Source organism: Heliangelus exortis, chromosome 14 (assembly GCF_036169615.1).
Source record: "Heliangelus exortis chromosome 14, bHelExo1.hap1, whole genome shotgun sequence".
NCBI lineage: Eukaryota > Metazoa > Chordata > Aves > Apodiformes > Trochilidae > Heliangelus > Heliangelus exortis.
Window position 1 is genome coordinate 2,019,594 of NC_092435.1, and position 22,066 is coordinate 2,041,659.

The 22,066-nt window shown below is 40.6% G+C and overlaps 1 protein-coding gene across 8 annotated transcripts in view; it reads right to left on the minus strand.

The window, feature by feature from the left end:
* Positions 1-22,066, minus strand: part of AFF2 (ALF transcription elongation factor 2) — a 339,493-nt gene that overhangs the window by 32,246 nt on the left and 285,181 nt on the right. For 5 of the 8 annotated variants that reach the window (XM_071758001.1, XM_071757995.1, XM_071757999.1 and 2 more), the window contains 3 exons: positions 7,693-7,855; positions 5,758-6,777; positions 3,510-3,634 (listed from right to left, as the gene is read on the minus strand). In XM_071758001.1, the coding sequence (XP_071614102.1) occupies positions 3,510-3,634; positions 5,758-6,777; positions 7,693-7,855 (1,308 nt within the window). The remainder of the gene's footprint in view (positions 1-3,509; positions 3,635-5,757; positions 6,778-7,692; positions 7,856-22,066) is intronic. The other 3 variants (XM_071758000.1, XM_071757996.1, XM_071757997.1) reach the window with 2 other exon arrangements.

Sequence of the window (22,066 nt, forward strand, 5' to 3'; positions counted from 1 at the left end):
AGATCAAAAGAAAGCAAGCAGGTTGGAAAAGACTGGCAGCTCTTTGAGGAGACTGATTTATGCACATGTGGTCCTGCAACATGACCTCCAAAAAATTCTCACTCAAAGACTCATCTGTTAGCTTTTATACCCCCAAAGGCCATTTTGGAACTCTGACAAGTTACCATAGCTCTAGCACAATAATACTTTGAACATTTTCCAGAGGAAAGTTTTCCAAGGGAGGGTAAGTGCTGACCCAAGAAAGTGTGCATATGTTCTTGGATTGCAGCAAGGCAGAGCAGACATGGTTTATGAAATACCTAGTAGCAGAATCCAAACCCTTTGCCTTCCAAATGATTGTCCAACACAGGGAACCCTGAACTTGCATATAAAGCTGGGAGGTCAGAACAAAGTTGTTCTCTGTGCCCCTTGGCATGGGGGTGTGGGGAGCTCTTCTCCCCCTGTTACAGCTTTGCAAAGGGGAGAGCAACCAAGTCTGGCAGATCTATCCCAAAAGTGTCTGCAGAAAAACTTAATGTGAGCCATTGACCAAGTACCCTCTATGATCTGACTGCACCACTAGTAAGGTTCCTCAGAGCATGTCTGCCTGTCTCCAGAGCAGGACTCTGCTTCCCACTGCACAGGAAAATTTAAGGCACATTTAAAGCAACAGAAGCAACATTCCTTGGATGTTACACAGAGATGGAGGGGTTACAGTAGAACAAGAAAAAAAAAATGCTGCAAGTACTAAGGTTAAAACTTTGCTACTTTAAACACTGGTTCACTTCATCTTTGGGGTCAAATATAAGATGGGGCAAGCCAAGATACAGATACAGCTACTCAGCTCTGGAACACAAGTCGTTCTGTGGGTGGGAAGCATCACAAAAGGAAAATGCACTTGAGGACATTTTTTTTCTACATAACTCAAATAATAAAAAAACCAAACCAAACCACAGACAAAACCAACAATACTTTATAGTTATAATTCTGTCTGGGTTGTTTTTTTCCCTATTGCTCACTTAACCCAACATGTTTTCACAGGAATTAAGCTGATAATTTATTTAGCAATGTTACCTCCCTCAGATTTACACCAAAGCATTTATGTTAACAATAACCTCCATGAAATAGGTTGTTACCAGCAGTTAACCAGATTGTCACTTTGCTTTGGGCTATTAATGGGCTAAGTAAGTGGTCTTTGATTGCAGTAATCACTAATTCTGAATGAATTTATTGCAATAATTACTGAGACTCAATGGTTTAATTTGCTGACATGATTGTTAGTTAAACTATATTTAAAATCTAGGGAGAAACACAGTAAAAGTGCAAGGAAAAAATACAAGCAGAACGGATGGTCTCGTGGCTGGAGGCTTTAATCTTTGCATCTGAAATGGCCAATTATCAAGGAGTGGGGAATGGGAAGGCTCCCCATCTGCTTTTTTAATTTTTATTTTTATTTTATTTTTTATTTTTTCATTTTTCTTTTCCTTTCCTTTTCTTTTTCCTTTCCTTTTTTTTTTTTCCCCCCTGGCCCAGTTTCCTCCAGATGCCTGAATGCATTCAAATTTTGGCCCAAAGATCATGGTCTTGTCAAAACACTCTTGTATCTATAAAAAGGCCCAATGAAAATCTCTTGAGTAACTCGGTTTGTTGGCACTGGGACCAAATTCTAAGGAGCCCTGAAGTTGCTCCCAAGTGAGTACATCCACCATGGGATGCAACCCCTTCTTAATGGATGAACTTCATCATCCCTTCTGAGCCTGAATCTCCCTCAGTTCTTGAAATCTTTAGCTAGAGACTTAGGAGTTCTGAAAGAAAATATAGAAACTTTGGGAATAAAGAAACAAAAGGCAAAGCCTGTCTTTAAACCTTTTACCACTGAAGCACTGTTTTCCCAGTGCCCTTGAACATACACATCCAGCTTCCCCTTTCTTCTGCCTCCCCTTAAAACCATACTTAACCCTCTGGATAACCTCTTGGCTGCTTAAAACCAAGCAGTGGCTTTCCAGAAATTTGTTGTCACACAGTGCATCCAGCTCCCTAATCTTTGGGGAAAGACATTGATCTACATTCAGCACATCTCTGGAAGTTAAAGACCTGAGTTATCAAACAGTTTTGCATTTTTTTCAAGTGAACTCAGAAGATATTAATAACAAATGCAGTGTGATCCAGGTCTCACTGCAGAGGAAAAGTCAGAAAATTTTGTTTCAGAACTTCAGATAGACAAGAGAAAAAGATAACATATGGAAAAAACTATTGATGGACACAATTATATTTTAACAGAGAATACCAAAGGCTGGAAAGCTCTGAGGAATCAAACTAATGACCTGGAAAACAAGCTCAAATTAAGAAACATCAGGTTGGGGGGTGGATCCTTAGGGCTTGCTGGTGACAAGAATAGAAAGATTTTTTTTTAATGGGTTGTGGAGGTGTTAAGGATGAATAATTCTTTGTTCCCTCTGCAATATATATCTGCTCATTGTATTTGTAGCAGTGAGAATCAGGCAACACCCACCATGATATTTATCAAATGTGCAACATGTTACAGATCATGATGTAACTTTCAACTCATCTGCCTTTTCAAGACTTCAACTCTAATTTTCTCAGGGGTAGAATGAGGGGATAGTTGAAGGAGTGGTTATTCCATAATTACATTAATGTAAGTGAAATTATGGTTAGCCTTCTTCATGGATTTTAAGATATGTTTTCTATGTCACAAATAATTTTTTAACTTTATTTAAATCTAAATAATACCACAAAAAATTAAAAATTTAAAAAATCAGAAGCATTTTGCAGGTTTGATCCTTTACTTGTCCGAGTGTGAAGCAGAAAGAAATGCCTCATCTCAGAACAGTAAGTGCACAAAATTGATGACAGAAGGGAATTGGACTCTTTGGTTATTTATAGAATGTTAAGCTTGTGATTATACTAATAAGAATCATTATTTATGTGGTGCCTGTTTGCTCAAGCATCATAGCCATCTCTCAAAGGCACTCTGAAAGGCTCAAACTATTTGATTAGATGTCCACTGAAATACAAAACGTGTACATCTGAAACATTTTGGATGGTCAGCCCTGGCATTGCTGCAGTCAGAGTTAAAGAATTAGACCCCCTGAAGTGAACAACAAAGTCACTTCTTCATTCAATAAAACTGCAAACTGTCTCTTATGAAAATGATTTTAAAAAATAAATTTTGGGCGATCAAATAAAGCTCAGTTTTAGTAGGATTATCTGGCCATAGAGGTTAAGGATGATAGGGGCAAGAAAGAACACTGGAAGGATGAAGTAATGGGATAGAAGGGTACACCAGGATTCTGGGGGCACCCTGAACTGCTGTGCTCTGTCAGAAGGATGAATAAATCTCACCCAAAACCAGTGGATCCTCTTCCTGATGGCTGGGGACACCAATGCTGGGTCATTTATGCTTATGGGCTGCAAAGCCCATCTGGCTCTATAGGCAAGACATTTGTAGCACAGTACCAAGAAATCCCTCATGAATATTATGTAAAAAACCCAAACAGACAAGGACTTACTCTTTAGTGCTGGTTAATCTGTGATTGGGTATTGGAGAGATGCAAGGTGGGAGCAAGCATGAGGCTGAGGGGTCCTCCAGGCGCTGCTTCTTGCTTTCAACAAAGGTATCCAGGCTTTCTGTCTGCTTTAACAAAAAATGGAGAGCTTGAAAGATCCAGCATCTGTGTACAATTCCACTGAGCTCCTGCTCAGGAATCTCAGTGTATTTCCTCGACAGCAGTAGCAGTTAAAATACTCTTCTAAGAGAAGTGAAAGTTACCTGAAATCAGGGCTAAACATGATCCCAACATGACATGAAGTTATATAACGAGGGACATAGCCAGCTAATTAGGAAGCAAAAAACCTCACATGCTATAGTTATCTTCTGCAGTGCACTGGAGTTTAATTAATAATTCAGATGGAATGACTTGATAGGACCAAATCTTACTCAAGTAAATAGCTTTCAGTCGTTGACTTAAAGGAAGTTGATGGGAAAACTTCCCTGAGTTAAGTGTTCCTCACAGGACCAGACTACAGGACTGAGCTGGGGGAGTCATTAACAGTGAGCTGGCTTAAAATTTGCTTTGAAAGATTCCCTGATGCATGACTTCTGTGCCTGAACTAGGATGATACAAGCAAAGCTGATTACTGCTCTGTCACTGGAACCTTCACATCAACCTTCAAGCTAAATCCATATCAACCTCTGGCTAAAATAAATCTTTTAGTAGCAAGACTTAGAAACACAGATCGGGCTCTCCCTATCCTGTGTTAACTGTTGATATAACTTCATGTCATCCTGATTGGTTTGTTTGTACCAGTGAACAATCATACAGCAACTGAGCAGGCCATTTCAGAGAATATCTGATGTCTGTACAGTCCCAAAGTGAGATTCCTCATTTTGTTACTTTCTGATTCAAAGGCCCAGCTAATGAAATTATAAGGTTTCAACTTTCGTATAACTTTTTTATTTTTTTCCCTTTTTTTTCTTTTCTGGGAGCCCTCTGCTTAGTTGCTGATACTATACTTATTTTTAGCCAAGAATCCTCCATCATATTGACTCTGCACTAAGTTACCTAGCAAAGATGGTTTTTGTACAATTAATATACATCCTGGTATACATATACATACACAGGAATATACATATTATACATATGGTATACATATACATACATCCCTTTCCTCTTTCTTCTCGTCTCTTTCCTTCTTACATATCTGCCTTTAGTGTACAACTAGAATATAAATTGAATAAAAACTTGCTGAGTTTACTCATGTGATTATTTCCACTTAATTCAGCAGGGAAGGAGCCAGTGCAGTGACTCACGTAGGCAGGGGCATTGTCTGTCTTTGTCTTGTATTAATTCTCTCATACCACTGGACTGCTCAAACCCATGATTTCAAGAAATCCACTAGAAAAGACAGCTGAAGCCACATTCCCAACAGTTTATTAAATTTGGGGTATAGAAAAAATACACTATGATGACTTCTCACAGGCAGATCAAAGCACAACCATTTCAACTGGAAAAAGCTGTCTACAAAAATTCATTTATGAGATAAAACTTCAGTTTCTTTTCTGAAAACACATTTAGTTTGAAGTGTATTGTCATATCTCACAAGATAGGACACCCCTGGGCACAAATAACATAAAACACATGATAAAACATAATGCCTGAAGTCAAAATATATATTCTTTTTCAAGTAGCTGTGTGGAGAAAGCAGCTAGTTAAGCAAATGATATTTCTATGAATCACATTTGTTTATACAACAAAACAACATAAAGACCTAATTCACCAGAAGCATAAGCAAGCACCATTCCATTAACTTCAGTGAAGCTGTGTCTGTTTAAGGCAGTAGTGAAAATGCCTTAATCCTACAGACAATAAAACACTGCCTTCCAAACAGAAGTCACATTTTCCTTCTATTTCTTTACCCATAGTAATAGGAACTCATCATTAGGAATCCTTCTGCAGATTACAGAACACTGGGAATTAATGGCTAAGAGCAAATACAGTGAAAAACTTGTAAGATATATCTCAAAAACCCACATCGGTCATTGATTTTGTCACCTGGAGTTTGTTTTTCACTGTTTTCTGAGCTTGGTTTGTAATGCACTTGTAAAGATACATCCCTTTAAATAACAGCTCAGCCTTGGTGTTATGATGCCTCCTTACAGCCCTGCTGAAAGTGTAATGAGGAACCACTGATTACAGTCCTTACCTCAACGATTCAGAGGAATTCAGTGTTTTCCTCCAAATGATGAAAATTCCTTACCTTGTGTTTCCTTTTGGATTTTGTGGATGTTTTTTCAGCTGCCGGGGTGGGGGACTCTCGGGATGGTCGCCTGTGTTTCACAGTTGCCTCTCTTGGTTCGCTTTTCACAGATGTGGTCTCAAAAGGCTCCTGTCCGGGTATCCTCGAGAGTAAACTAAGGTCTATTTTCACCCAAAGAGTTTTCAGTTCTTCGTATTCTCTCAGTGGGGACAGAAGTTCATTTTGTACAATTGGGATAGGAGAAAAGAGCTGTTCCTCCAAGTCATTGCTGGTCTGGTCGATGGATGTGTTGCTGCCATTGCTGGTCAAGCTACTTACACTGAGGATGTTACTGCCGGAGTCCTTCACTTTGACACCACTGCCAGGCCCGCTGCAAGCTGGCAGTACCTTAGCCTGCAAGCTCTCCTCCTGGTCTGTATTTGAGTCAGAAGTAGATGAATCAGTTTCAATGAATTCTCGGGACTTAGGGACAGTTTTGCTGGGGCCTCTGTACTTTTTCTTCTCTGAAGTGAGACCCGTGCTGGTTCGCGGTTCTTTCCTTGGCGCCGTCTTCCCGACCGCCGCTTTAGTTCGAACCTTTGGCTGCTCGGGGGGTTCCTGTGTGTCTTTTTCTTTGGGAGTGTTGCTGGTATTATTTGGTTTGGGCCAGTTATACTCTTCTACACTGGAAGTCCTTTCTACCTTTTTGGGTTGCTTTTTCCCAGTAGTCCTTTGTGAAGTCGGCTCATTATGAGCTGGCGACTTCTGCTTGGAGCTCTTTGACTCTGGGGTTTTCTGGGCAACTCGTGGTTTGGCTTTCTCTCGGATGGGACTAAGGATCGCCCGGTCTTTGGGATCAGTCGGGGGCAGACTGCTGTTGATCTTCCCTTTGTTTGGTCCTTCGGCTTGCTGGCTGCTGGGGGCCTGGGAGCTGGTCTCGCTGTGAGGCTCATTTTGATTGCTGATGATGGTCTTGTTGTGGGGGTTCACTTTATTTAGCCATTTATCCAGCTGCCATTTGTTTGTTGAGGGAGGTTCAGGCTGCAGTTTGAAGAATGAAAAGGAACAAATCAAATCCTATGAGGAGAGGCTGAGGGAGCTGGGGGTGTTGAGGCTGGAGAAGAGGAGGCTCAGGGGAGACCTCATCACTCTCTCCAACTCCCTGAAAGGGGGGGGGGGGGCTGGGCTCTTTTCCCAGGCAACTCTCAGCAAGACAAGAGGGCACAAGAGGTCTCAAGTTGTGCCAGGGGAGGTTTAGGTTGGACATGAGAAAGAATTTCTTTCTGGAGAGGGTGATCAGCCATTGGAATGGGCTGCCCAGGGAAGGGGTGGATTCTCCATCCCTGGAGATATTTCAAAAGAGCCTGGATGTGGCACTCAGTGCCATGGGCTGGGAACCACGGGGGGAGTGGAGCAAGGGTTGGACTTGATGAGCTCTGAGGTCCCTTCCAACCCAGCCCATTCTATGATTCTATGAAATCTTAGACAGCAGCAATGTTTTTCCCTTTAATTGAGAACATTTTTGTTTCAGTCAACTAGTGGTGACTGCTAGTTTTATGGGAGTATTTATAGAGTATTTATGGTTAATTAGGCTTCCTTATCTGGTTTACAAAGCGGCCCTGGAGAAATTTAATACAACTAAAAAGTTTAGCTGGTCCCTGAAGACATAGTTTTGTCATGTTGCCTTTCCTTAGTCCCAACAGAATACTGTGTCAATAAAATCTTCTCTAGCTACTGGCAAAAATCTAAATATTCCTTTAAAGCAATTCAAATGTAGGCCAGAAGGATTCTTCCAAAAGCTAGAATGACTATGTGGGTCATACACGGAAAGGGAGAAAAAAGTCAACAGCATCAAACTACACAGAACTCCAACATTTTCCTGAGAGGGAGGAGGACTCCATTCACTTCCACACTTCCCCCTCTGAGCTCCCACCAGGGAGGAGCTGAGAGCTTTACCTCTGGCGTGGCACTGCGTGACTCCTCATTGCACTCGCTGTCACTGGAGCTGCTCTCGCTGTCGGAGTCGGACTCAGAGCTGCTCTCGGACTCGCTGGAGCTCCCAGAGCCACCGCTGGAATGGGCCAAACCAGTTGTGTGAGCCACTGGTATGGGCAGGCTGCTGTGGGGAGAAGATCCACTCGTGTCAGTATGATGCTCGTGTTTATCAAGTGTTGCCTTGTGGGGGGAAACCACCCAGCGAACACCGTTCCCACCAACAACTTTCCTCAGTGTCAATGTCCTCTCCTGCAGGACAGACCCAAGGAAACCTCCAGTGGCCATGCCACCATGTAGCCACCAAAGGAGCCAGTTGGGTTTATGCTTCATGGGACACACTGATAATGGTGTAAATAACATCACCATCATCATCATCACCCTCAGATGAGAAACACTTCAATGTCATGAGCCTGAGTTTATTTGCCCAATGATGGTGAAAACTAACAATCACACTTAAATAATTCATTAATGGAATCATGGTTTCTTCATTTTTTGCCAGTTCATTTATAATTTATGATCAAAGGAAGGACATCAGGCAACTAATATTGGACAGGGCATTTTAAAAATTAATTTTAATGAATACTTTTATACTGCGGTGTACAAAACCTACATATTTTTGACAAGGCTCCAGGGACTGTCCAAGAATTTTTTATTTATAGCTTTTCTTTCTTTTATGTTTATGATAATGCAGTGAAAAAATGGCATTCATGCTGAAAATAAGCCTCTCTCTGAAATCTATTTTTCTGCATGTTCAATTGTCCTCCAAGATGTATTTATTAGCAGTGCACTGAGTGTCATCCTTTCGCCTCAGCATTTATTTCTGAACTAAAAGGCTGGAGGGACTCAGCTTTTAGCACTACAGAATTCTGCCAGTCTCAGTTTTTAGAAACTCCTCTTTCATTTCAAGTTTTTTTGTCATGCAGATAACCATAAGGTTTTATGTCTGTTCAGCTGATCTATACAGAGACTTTTTGATAATTGATTTTAAATTTGTGAAGCCAACAAAGCAAACTGTTTGAAAATTGACACCATTTACTAATAGTCCTTTATGGATATTCAATCCTTCACCTTAATATATCACATGCTGTGTGTGTCCCATATAGTGAGATCCAGGGATGCCTAGAAGTTATAATGCTGCTTTGCCTTCGTTTTTGCTATTTACTTTTTTACTTTCCTCTGAGAAAGACTCAAATAAGCCAGGTCCATGCCCTCCTTCCCCTTTCAAACAGATGCTATGTACATCAAGATGCCCTCTTGAACAACCACAGCAATCATCAAACTGGAAGTCGGAAGAGCCAGAAAATCCTGATGTTAACCCTGTGCTGTTAAGAGTCTTCCCAAGCATTGCCATAGGCTTTCAGGACAGTAATAAATGGTCTTTAATTTTCTTCTTAAGCTAAGCTATTCTCTCTCCTTCCTTGTTGGTAAACCTGTCCCTAAAACCATGCTTGGCAACTACATTGTCTCTTTGGGATTGCAATGTGCCCACTGACAAAAGAGCTTAGTGCTGAAGGGTGCATTCATTATACAAAATTACCCACTTGGGTAATGGCTACAGATCATTAACTTTGTTGCTCATTAAGTGCATATACTTTTTGGTTTTCTTCTTCTAGAAGTTCTTCACTAAACTGACTCAAGTGGAGCTACTTCAAAAATTTCAACGGGAAGTCTGGAACTAATAGGTAAATAAAAAGAGCAGGTGCTTTAAGAATATGGGCATTTCCAAAAGTGTATGGAAAACTAAACATTGCTGAAATAAAAAATGGATCTTACACCTTGTATGTAATGTCATTACTTTTGGAAACCATTCGTGCAACTGCATTTTTCTTTTGCCATCTCTCCCTTTCAATGAAGCTCAAGAAAGTGTAGAGAAATACATTTTTCAATTTCTTTTCTTTTTTTTTTTTTTTAACAGTAATTCAGGAGACAGAGCAGTGAAAAAAATTGACTGTGATTGTGGGGAAGTTTGCCTTTCAATTCAATACCTTGTAATTTTTCTCTTGTATTTTCTATTTGGAAAACACTAAAAGCAGATGAAAATTGAGTTTTCCTATTTCATTATAAGAAGAAAGACTATGAAGAAAATAGAAAAAACTTCAAGGATTCCCAGACTGAGGACATAAGCAAGACAATTCCATCCTAAAATATCAAAATTAAACACCAGCCTTGAAAAACAAATGCTATTTATGGAATTATCAGAAGAATGAAGTTGGAATTTAGGAGTAACATTTTCCCTAAATCTGCGAGATTCATCTGGGACACCCCTATTTCTGTTTTCACCTCAAAATGGAAGTGGACATGACAATATTGTTTCATCCTAGCTGAGAACTTCTGTTCCCACAACTCTAGCAGAGATTGTTTAACCCACCAGGATGGTTTGAGCCTGTCCAAGAGCTCTGGGCTGGGCACACGGCTGCCTGGAACCTTCTGGTCAGAGAGAAGGGGAGCTCAGAGCTTCCCCAAGTTGCTCAGGAATCAGCTCAGTTTCTGCAGGGAATTCATGCACATTTGCCACAGGGCATTTACACCTGCAGCAGACTCCTGCAGTGACAAAGATGCTTGGTTGGGGTGATTTATTCCCAGGCAACCCTCAGACAGAAAGATGCTCTCTACAACTCCCTGAAAGGAGGTTGGAGCCAGGGGGGGGTTGGGCTCTTTTCCCAGGCAACTCTCAGCAAGACAAGAGGGCACAAGAGGTCTCAAGTTGTGCCAGGGGAGGTTTAGGTTGGACATTAGAAAGAATTTCTTTATGGAGAGGGTGATCAGACACTGGAATGGGCTGCCCAGGGAAGGGGTGGATTCTCCATCCCTGGAGATATTTCAAAAGAGCCTGGATGTGGCACTCAGTGCCATGGGCTGGGAACCACGGGGGGAGTGGATCAAGGGTTGGACTTGATGAGCTCTGAGGTCCCTTCCAACCCAGCCAATTCTATGATTCTATGTGGGACTCCTCATACTTTGCTCTCATTAAGATAACATCACCTCTTGTAATAGATCAAAGAAGGAAAAGTCAGTGTCCCAGCAGCTCAGGCCAGACCTTTCTCCCCTTTAAACACCGTCTATGTCTTTTAGAACTCTGGAAGAAAAGTGACACTGTAGCTGGGATGTGCTTACACAAAACAACCAGAGCTGGACTGCAGCAGACTGCAACTGTCTGACAAAGAACTCAGAGGGCAAGAATAAAACCATGGAAATAGATGGAAGCTCCAACTTGGCCTTATTTCCTTTCTTTCTGCACACCAGCCTCGGAAAAAAGTAACCAAATGCCAAACATTACTGAATAACACAGCTCAGCAAGCTTGCAGTAACCAGACTCAGAATCTTTTTCATACAAAACACAATGAGGTCATATTTGTCTTTCATCTGAAATAATAAAATTATACCTTGTCTACATGGGGTGGCTTCATGCTGAAGACAATGCTGATCCATATTTTTAAAGTATTTTTCATCACATAGTTTGGGTTGAGAGTAACTGCATGCTTTGCAAAACAATCAGATAAGATCCAAAATGCTTTTCCTTCCATCTCACCATACTAGAGAGATCCAGCACATAGCTACATGCACAATCAACTTCTAACAATGTTGTTCAGCAAAACAGAGAAAATATACAGACCTTTCACATACAAGCTCATGGGAAAAAAAATTAAAATCTTTGCTTTTAATAAAATCAGTTTAGTTGGGAAATACTTGGTTGTCTTCTGGTTTTTTCCCCTTAAATAAAAATTGTCTTTTAGTTCAAAAAAACTGCTTGGGTTTTACTCTTCCCAAAGACTTCTCCAGTGTTAAATTTAAATCACATTTTAAAAGATGGTGGGATTGACTCTGCAAATGTGCATTAAGCAGCTATTATACAAATAAATTGGTCATCTTCCCATAAGCATCACCTACATGAACTGGGGGTTGCTTCTCTAAGAGACTTTCAAAACAAGCTTTGTTGTGTTGCTAAGATCCAGCATGGAATGCCAGCCTGGACAAGGTTTGGAATGGATTTAAAGCATTTTATCATCAGACACAAGCCCTCAAAGTGACTAACAGGGGCAGGAAGCATTGGTATTTGAAACTCTTGAATTTTTATTTCCCAGCAGGAGGTGAACACTCATATTGTTCCTCAGTGCTTGGGTGGACAATGTTTTTATTTCATTTGAACTTAGAAAAAAATAATATAAAAACAACGCACAATGGAACACTGTATTGTTTGGGCAAATAACACTCAGAAGAAAGCCAGTTCATTATTATCTCTTGAGATTGGAGGCCCCTGTGGAGACCAGTGACCTGCTGTGCTGGGATCTTTGTAAATACATGATGAGACACAGTCCTTGGGCCAAAGAGCTTGCAATCCAAACACACAGAGCAAACATCAGAGGTATTACAATCATCCTCACACTCAGCGCAGGCCTGTCACATCTTCTAAGTGAGAGGCCTCCCTCCTGTTAATGGAAACATCACTTTTGCCCCCCTTTTCAGTTTGTTCTCCCTGTTTTCCAAGGCCTGGGCTCAGCGCTTGAGCTGAGTCCTGCAGGGCAGCCAGACAGGCTCTGCCCTGACCCTGAGCCCTGACCACAGCTCTGCTATCTGGGAGGAAAAACACACACACACATCTCAGCAGCAAGCATCCCTCTTACTCTGGCCAGATGGATCAATGCCCACTTACCCCTCTCCAAAGCAGCTTCTCCTGTGCCACAGAGATGACAGAGACCTGAGTGACACCCACACTGTAGGTGGGAGGAGAACCAGACCTCTCTCTTTTGCAGAGGCCCTCAGGATGATGTCTCTAGTTACCTGAGGACTGGAAAGCTGCTCTCCTCCCTGCTCAGCCAACGAAGCAGACACAGAGACCTGCACATTTGGAAGCAATTTGCAAGGAAGCTCTTCTGCAGCACATTCACCTATCTCACTTCATCTGTTTTTGCAGCACGTGGGACTTCCCCTGTCCCTTGCTGCTTGGCAGAATCACACAGCCAGACTGTGACATCAGGAATATCTCGAAGGACAGGACAAGCACAAGAATCACAAGATTCTGATAGGGTTTTCAGCACCTGTTGTGCCCAAGCTTAACTACAGAACATCTGAGACTTGCAGGAAAGTGTGTGGCATCCACCAGAGTGGATGCTGAAAGCTTCTGCTGAGGAATTACATCGAGCTCATCACACACCAACCCATCTTTCTGTCACTGCAGTTCACTGGCAGAGGTGATCAGCCTAGATTTAAAGGTCTCCCTGCAACTTGTCTGTTTTTTAACTCATGGGTTCTTTTCCAAAGCCAGCTAAAGCAGATGTGGCATTATTATGTATCTGGATTACTATAGAGAACTAAGGGCCCAACATGTGGCTTACACTTGTTTTGTTGTTGTTATAATCTAGACTATTATATTATTTTCAACACATCATTCACTCCGCTTTTGTATTAAATGATTTTCAAGATTAAACCTGGTAGTTAAAACAAAGGTAATGTGAAATACTAAAGCTCATTAAACTCCAAGAAGATAAATAAGAAAACTTTTTACCCTGTAAATATACAGGTAAATCAGTTGTATAACTCATAGTCTACTGCAATAAAACTCATCAAGGAACAAAAATTTCTAACAGTACTTAGCTGTGTCCCTGAACTTTTCGCCAATTAGATGTAGTCATGTTAATTGCTGTGAAGAGAATTTGGCAAATAGATGGTTCCCTGGAACAATAGATTGATTCATTCCAATCCTTCCTTTTTAGGGTAATGATGAATTGGCCACTTGTTCCATTGTTCCACCCAGAAATCAAAATGTAAACTTTGAGAAAGCCAGACACTGCCGGGCAGTGGGAAACTGTAGATGGGAACTGACCAGTGAGTCAACAGCATGTCAATGGATTTCCACAAGAAGCAGCACTCTACAAAGGCTGATTTAATGCAGAGGCCTATTTTTAGGGAAAATTCCACCAATGAAATCTGGAAAGGGGAAGGTCTATACTGGAAGAGTGACTACAGACTTGATAGAGTGGTTGATCTCCCCGTTGACTGTCAGGCAGTAGCCTGGGACTTGGATGAATTTTGCTTTGTGTCTGAGAAGAAAACACATTTATGCACCAGTTCCTGCTGAGTAAAAGAGAGACTATGAGTACTATGAGTCCTGTGTCCAGTTCTGGGCCCCTCAGCTCAGGAAAGATATCGAGGTCCTGGAGCAGGTCCAAAGGAGGCAACTGGGCTGGTGAAGGGATCCAGCACAGATCCTATGAGGAGAGGCTGAGGGAGCTGGGGGTGTTGAGGCTGGAGAAGAGGAGGCTCAGGGGAGACCTCATCACTCTCTCCAACTCCCTGAAAGGAGGTTGGAGCCAGGGGGGGGTTGGGCTCTTTTCCCAGGCAACTCTCAGCAAGACAAGAGGGCACAAGAGGTCTCAAGTTGTGCCAGGGGAGGTTTAGGTTGGACATTAGAAAGAATTTCTTTCTGGAGAGGGTGATCAGCCATTGGAATGGGCTGCCCAGGGAAGGGGTGGATTCTCCATCCCTGGAGATATTTCAAAAGAGCCTGGATGTGGCACTCAGTGCCATGGGCTGGGAACCACGGGGGGAGTGGAGCAAGGGTTGGACTTGATGAGCTCTGAGGTCCCTTCCAACCCAGCCCATTCTATGATTCTATGATTCTATCCTTAATCTGGATTGGATATATAAAATGCAAAGTCTGCCAAACAAAACCATGATTGCACAGGGCACAGAAAAGTGGGGCCCCAGGTCTGAGTAAGATTTTTGTGCACTACAACCACACTACAGCATCTCTCAGAGTAATGGCACCACTTGTTCCTGGGGGCATACTGTTGTTCTCCCACTCACTGCACTTTATTCTGAGAGAAGAGAGAAAAGGAGCAAACTGCTTTCAGCTTTCCAAGGTAGCCCAAGCTCTCCTCGAGTCAATTTCTACAGAAAACTTGTGAATCTGAGAGGCATTACTAGGAGTTACTGGGCTCACTGAATTCTGAGCAAATATTCAGAAAAGGCTGCTTCATTTTTCTAGCAGATAATAATAGTGCATCACCTAGCAGATTAATATTTAGTGTCAGAATTTAATACCATAACTGTTCAATAGCAAAGTTTTATTTCTCTTCTATTCTTACACCATTATCAGGAAGTAATATTCTCTTCTAATTTGAAAGGGAGCTGCCATTTCTTTTATAATGAATAGTTCATATCTATATCTTCAAACTTATATATGACTCCCGCTAGATTGCTTTTTAAAGAAAAGGATTGCTCTGTATGATTTGTTCACTGCCTTGTCATGGGTTAGTATTAAATTATTTATCATCTGCTGGTAGGATTCAAATCTAAACTTTCAATGATTGGGTTGACACAGGAACCGAAAACCTGTATCAAGCCCTTTTAAAATATTAATCAGCACCCAGGTCAATGAAATGAAATAAGGTGTGGAAATTCTTCCTTCAACTAACATTAGCACACACAGTGAGACATCAGTTATGGGGGCTCTCATATGTCAAAACACACAGAAAGGGAAAACCTCTCTAATATGTTATTCAGGATGTGGCAGCTGATCTGCCTGTATCAATCCTGAGCACTGTAATGCAAATAGGAGTTCTGCTTTATTTTGAGGGGGAGGGCAATTTACAAGTTGTTGTATGTAAAAGGCACATTCTCACTTCCCTGTTTTCAAACTAACTGTTTTAATCAAAGACTGTTTATAACAAGGTTCATAGGATTACTGAAGCAGATTTTTTTTCATATACATGAAACTCTTTTATACTTCCAGCTTTAAATACCATTAAAAAAGGATAGTAAAGATGAAAGAAATAAAAAGAATGACAGATCTAACTCCTAGGAGCCACAATCTATGTCGAAGCAGAACTAAAGTGATTGACAGCTTGCATTAGTAATGAATAGAGTGCAGAAAAGCTGCCAAGAATCCATAACAAGGTCAAAAACTTCCAATAAAGAAATACATTAGGAGCAAATCCTAGGTGGAACTGTGTGTATACATCTACAACGTGACTTTAACCATGATACTGTTTCTTCTGTCCTACTCTGACCCTTTTCCTGGTTTTATTCCTGGGTTACAGTAAGTTCTGGCTCTTTATCACAACTGGGACAAAGAACTTGTCATCTGCCTGTGGAATTATAAAAAACAAACATAAGAGGAGGAATTTTAATGGCCCAACCCTAACAGTGCACATAAAAACTTTATGAACAATTGGTATGGTAATAGCTCTCCTTCCAATTTCACAGCATTCTTACACACACTTGACATGGAAGAAAAGGGGATTTTGAATATTAAAAGCAATATTGTATCCATGATTTTTACACATATCACCCTGCTCACCTCAGAGTTTGAAAACAATTTTGTGAGCATAATATTAATCAGGGAACACAATGTATGTAGACTTTTTGATGTACAGTATTTTAGGGAATGGATTTAAGTGTCAGAAAGCATTATTTGTACTATGCCCTGATGTGTTATTGTTTGTTTGGCATCTCAAAGAACAAAAATACTGTCTCTTACTGTGAGACTCCAAAGGGCCTCATTTGATGTAAGTGGAACCATTTCATTACATCAATATTGCCCCACTGAATTAAGCTAGATAGGAGTATTGATATGTAGAAATTTATTTATTTCCCAGAAAGAAAATGTGGAGTACTGTATCTCTCAGTACACTTTGTGAATATTCTGTGAAAGTTTAGAAGTACATATTCTCTGCTGATAAGCCACTTACTTCCACTTTGATTTTAGTTATTTTAGCATAAAGTCCAAGCATGCTTATTACAAAAAACATTCAAAGCAAACTTCTGAGAAGCAGAGTGTTGGCTTTTTTCTCATTCACATATGGAAGAAATCTGGACACATAATATTGTAAATGAACTACCCTGCTTGTTCCAAATCAGTCCTACTTCATTTCTAACTGAAAACAGAATCCAGCTACAGAGCCCAGTGGGAAGAGAACTGAGAGCTATTGGACCAAAACACAGTGGTGCAGATGGATCCACATGACACCTCCAAATCCTCAACATTTCCAGTTTCATCTGCTACCCGAGGAAAGTTAATTTTACTCATCTGAGCAACCAAGCTGTCAGAAAACATAAGAATATAGTTTTTTTTTTCTCTTTCCCCACATTAGGAAACACCTCTGAGCTAGAAAAGGTGCCAAAAGGCATATCCTGATTATCCAGAGTTTTACATAGGAAGTCTCTCCCACCTCTACACTGTGTAAAAGTGGCACAATGTCAGGAAACCATCTGAGGAGGAGATTCTCCAGGAGAATCCTTTGGGAGGAGACCAGCAGGATAACCACTTCCAGACTAGAGCAAAGAGGATCAACTGAGAACATGAGTCTCTGAAAGCCAGAGATGGCAAATGTTTTGCCTGTTGCAGTCTGCTAAAGCCACCCTGATTTAGAAAATGCCCAAGATTGCTCCAACTGTGGCTTTTGTCAGGACCATGAGGAGCAAAACAAGCAACACAGAAAAGGGCAGAGATAAAAACTGAGTACAATCAGAACAAATTGGGTAATATTTTACTAAATGAGCTTCAGCTGCTCACAAACTGGTAGCAATCTCCATGTATTATACCCTGTACAAAGCATGAAACAGCAGGACTGGTGCTAGAGGCATGGTGTGGTTTGTAGGCATGTACTCAAATGATTAAGGCACAAACAAAATCTACCTCTATGGAGATGACTGCTGGACTTTTGGAAATAAAGGAAACCCAGTAGTTATAGTTCTGGGCTGACACTTCTGAAAACTGGTTCGATTCCTGTGTCTCTCAGGAATTACAGGGGCAAAACAATTCAATTCCTGACACTTCTCTGTTTGAACACTGATAGAATTGTGAGACCCTCAAACCTACCCATATTCATCAGATTTAAGGTGTAGAATAAAAGGTACACAGACACTAATGAAAACCACAAGCAGACACTAAGTTTCGCTACTGCTGCCATAACAGTAAAAAGGAATCATCATTATTAATAATGGGCAATTACTCTGAAATAGGTTTAAAAGAAGTGTTCCTAAAGGCACATGATGAATTTATGGCAGATCACCAGAGCCATTCATGGATATAAAGATGTACTTCAGCACATCTGACTTGTTTTTTGAACAAGAAGAAACCTGTCTAGTGAAATTGTTAATAAAACTGAATGCTGAAACATGGGTGTCTTTCTTACAATCTATTTTAAAATGAGGTGAAAAAATAATTTGGAGTGAAAATCTAAACCTTCTCTATATTTCTGTCTAATGTGAGCTCCTTTTATATCAGTTACATAATACACTGCTTTATAGCAAAAATAAAAAAGGTATTAGGATTAAATATCATCTTGAAGAACAGAACTAAATCTTTAGGCAGCATCCACCCTTAATTATGACATACATAGGTATCAGGGAAAAAAGGTATTTCTTTGAGTGATAAATGGACATGAAGATCCTTCACAACATTCACTATAAATCACAAAAGGCCATTAATAAACACTCAGAAAAAATGACAGTTACTACAAGTATCTGCTCTCACACTTTGCCTAATACTCTCAGTGTCATGTTTAAACCTGACATCTTAAATCTCCAACATGAAAACCCTTTAAGTCAAAAGGCTCAGCTATTTTAAACAGAATTTTTGATGCTTGTTGTTTTGAATGACAGCAAAAGGAAACAGAGAATCTTAATTCTTTAACCTGCTCTGACTGCAAATCTTGTATCCCAGCCTTTTTCATCAACACCAAAATTAAAGGAGCATCCTACGTGGGCAAACAGAGTTGCCATGTCCTTCCATAGGGAGCTGGTGGTGCTCAGCTCCTTCAGGATGAGGCTCTGTGGGAATCAAGTCAACACACTGCAAATAAGAGGACTCTCTGCATGTGTGTATGAGGCCTGCTTTGATTTAAATGGGAAAGAATAACTGGGATTGCCAGAGGAACCACTGGATGCCTTCCTGAAGTGTTACTTAGAACTTAAGTCCCCCTGTCACACTTCCCTGCTGCCTTAACCCAGGCTGGGAGGAACTGGGATACCTGGCAGAGGCAGGTAAAATCTGACCTGGAAAGGACTGTGGACACACACACCATATTCCTCAAGAGAAGTTGGGGAAAAGAGAAGTGGAGTGATCATAATCCTGGGTATTAAGGGAGTTCTATGAATGGAGTGATGAAAAAAAGTGGCATTTTGTCTATTTTTTCCATAAGGACAAAATAATTCAGATTAGCTAAAATTAATTAATTTCCTCTTAAAAACCTTCCAGCAAAGAAGTTTTCATTCTGCACATGCTCCTGAGTTACAAGAAATGGATTTTTCAGCATTTCCACCATCCATTTTTCCTCAAACTGATGAAGGGTTATTTTATCAGCACTGATTTGTTGAAGGCCTGCCAGCAAGTAAAGGTCAGGAAGACCCAAACCCCTCATGGATACAGGGTAAATAGGGAAAGTTTGATCTCCCTTGAACTTTTAATTGTTTTCAACTTGATAATAATTCCTTTAGTAAGGTGCAAATGTGTTCTTCACACATCTGCCCAGACAGCCTTAATCTCCTAATGCTCCAGTGTGCCTCTTCCATGAGACCTGAAGCTCTCTTGCTCATTAAATGACAAAAATCAGTAGTGAGATGTCACTCCAGTAGCAGGGAAGCAGAGATGTATTGACTTATTTTCTGCATTAGAATTAAGTAAAACCCCATTCTCTCTAATTTTGCCTGCAGTATTTAGGGTATAATGAACAATAAAGCTAAATTAACCAAGGACAGAACTGAAAAGCCAGTGCCTATAGAAGAAGGGACATGGTACAAGGGGCTAAGCAGGACTGATTGCTTCTGCAGAAGGACTCCAAGGTGACCCACCAGTGCTTGCAACCTCTGCAAACGTGCAGGGAGCAAAAGAGGCACTGTGGCCCAGAAACAAAAGGCCCACCCTGAAATTCAGATAAGTATTAAGCTAGATCCTTTTCAGTAACAGCACTGCTTGCCTGATCTCTCTATCCCTCTCCCTCTCTCTTTTTTTTTCTAAGAGCAAAACCTACAAGGCCAGTCTGTAAGCTCAGATGATACCTTCAAAAAACACCAGAAAAAATTAGCTATGAAACACTGTTCAGTGTTTCATTTCCACCTTTGTTTTTTTTAAATGAAACAACAGCCCTAAATGTTCTTGTAAGTTGTGCAGAGGCTGCTGAGAGAAAACAGTGTGGCAGCATATTCCTCCCACCATGCTGAAGTCAGGCTGGATTCCTGCACCAACAGACTGGCAATGGGAGTTTGACATGGGCAGAGTTTTGAAGCTGAAAACTTGCTCGTTTTGAAGTGGAGAGACTTGTTATTTTTGAAACTGAATTCATAAAACATCACTTATCACCTAGGTTACAGATGGACTCAGGATCCCACACTTGGCTCTGGAGTCTGGATAACTCACACTGCAGATCTGGGCTTTTGGGTTCAAGCCCATCTTGGATATAAATTTAGAATGAAAGAAATACATGCAAATACCAGGCATATTACAAGACACTGCCAGCTGTTTTCTTCTACTTACAAGACTGTTTCTGAGAAAGCAATGTGTTTTTTTAAGTATCTGGTGGAATATGGGAGTGATGACAAGCTGCTATCCCTGAGTTCAATAGGAACCTGACCTCATTCTCAAGTGGAGGGTGTCTCTTGTTCCTGACACATGCCTTCCTGGGCCTCTCAGGCTACATTCTTTATTAAGTTTGTTGAGAAATGGAACAGTGTGCTCTCAACCCTTTTTTTTGGATCTCTCCTTGAAAAATATCTGCATTCTATCTGTGCTGAAATGACAGCCTGCTGCTTGTTTTCCAAGAAAATCCAAGCCAAGAGTCCGGAAAACATTTAACTCACAGCCTGGTATACACAGAGCTGGCCTTGAGGGTCATGTTCCCAACTGAGTAATGGACTCCCTGTATTGTGCCTGGCAAGTCTCACAGGCTGGAATTTTCCAACAAAAGCAAACAAAATCAACTTTTGTTTTGTGATTTGATTATTTTTTAATGCTACAGCTTATTCATTTTGGTTTATTAATTCGTTGCTCCAATGGTTTTTATGTGCTGCAATTCAGAATAGGTCTCTCTCTCTAGGATCATATTTTATACAGATATGGGAAATGAAATGGAAGTCTGATGCAATTATGGTTGCTTGCCATGCAAGACAATACTGTAAACACGACGACAGCCTGAAAAGCTGCTTAGCAAAATGATCTTTATATACAAGGCAGCGTGAAAATGTAGAAAGAATCTATAATGACAACAAAGATTAGCCATTTGCTCTCTAACCTTATTTACAGAAGCAATCAGAGGTATTCAGGTCGAGTTAATGACCCTGTCTCCAATTAATTCAATTGTCTACAAACAACACTGATGCAGTGGTTGTCTCAGAGTCTGCCACATAGTCTCTGAGGGAATACATATGACTCCATTAAAAGTGACAATAATAATGCATTTATTACTGAAACACTATTGTGTTATAAATAAATTCCTGATGTTAAATTATGCTCCATGCTTTAACAGAAATTCAATTACTGAAATAATAAAAAAGATGGTGTATTTGCCAAGTGCTTGGACTATAATTTGGCTGCTTAGTTACCAGCAGTTGGCTGTTTTGCAATTTCTTGTTCATAGAGTACTTCTTTTGAATAAACGCCAGACCTTTTCATACAAATTTCATGAACAAGTTGCAAAATGAAATTTTGAGCTTTTGAATCCAATTATGAAAGACATAACTAAATCTATTATTGAAAAAATATTCTTGAAAGCCCTTCTTGCTGCTGTTGGGCTCTGTGTGGTGACTGAGGTTAAGTGCAGGTGCTGTTCATTACAGGCCATTGTGCACCATCTGAATTCTGGGAACTGAGGAATTCAGAGAGTTTCCACTCTGTTTGTGTGAATAACAAACAGACATGATTCAAAGGTTGTTTGTACAAGCTTGCACATCACTCTTCTGGGACTCCTAAGACACCTGCTTACCCTTTTAAAGCCAAAACTGTATCATTTCTGTTCTGGCTATTCTTCCTACAATGATTTTGCAGAAGCAACATATTTCCCCATCCATTTTCCTTTAGGCTGCTATCAGTGGCAGAAGTAGGAACAAAATGATACAAGGATATAATAATTATCTAACATACTGGGGACAAGAAATCTTAGAGAAGTTCTGGCTTGACAAGATTCAGGCAGGGAACACTTCTTAAGAAAAGAAGGAACTGCTCCTTGTCGTTCCCTCTCTCAACCAGTTCCCTCTGGTAGGTTGTTAAGCATGAAGTATAATTTTTTTCTCCTAGCACCAATCTGTCTTCTCTCTTTGGGGCTTGGACATTTATTTATCTTGCTAATACCTCACACATTGTCTTCAGATGTTTTACATGGAAGACATGAAGAGGTGCATG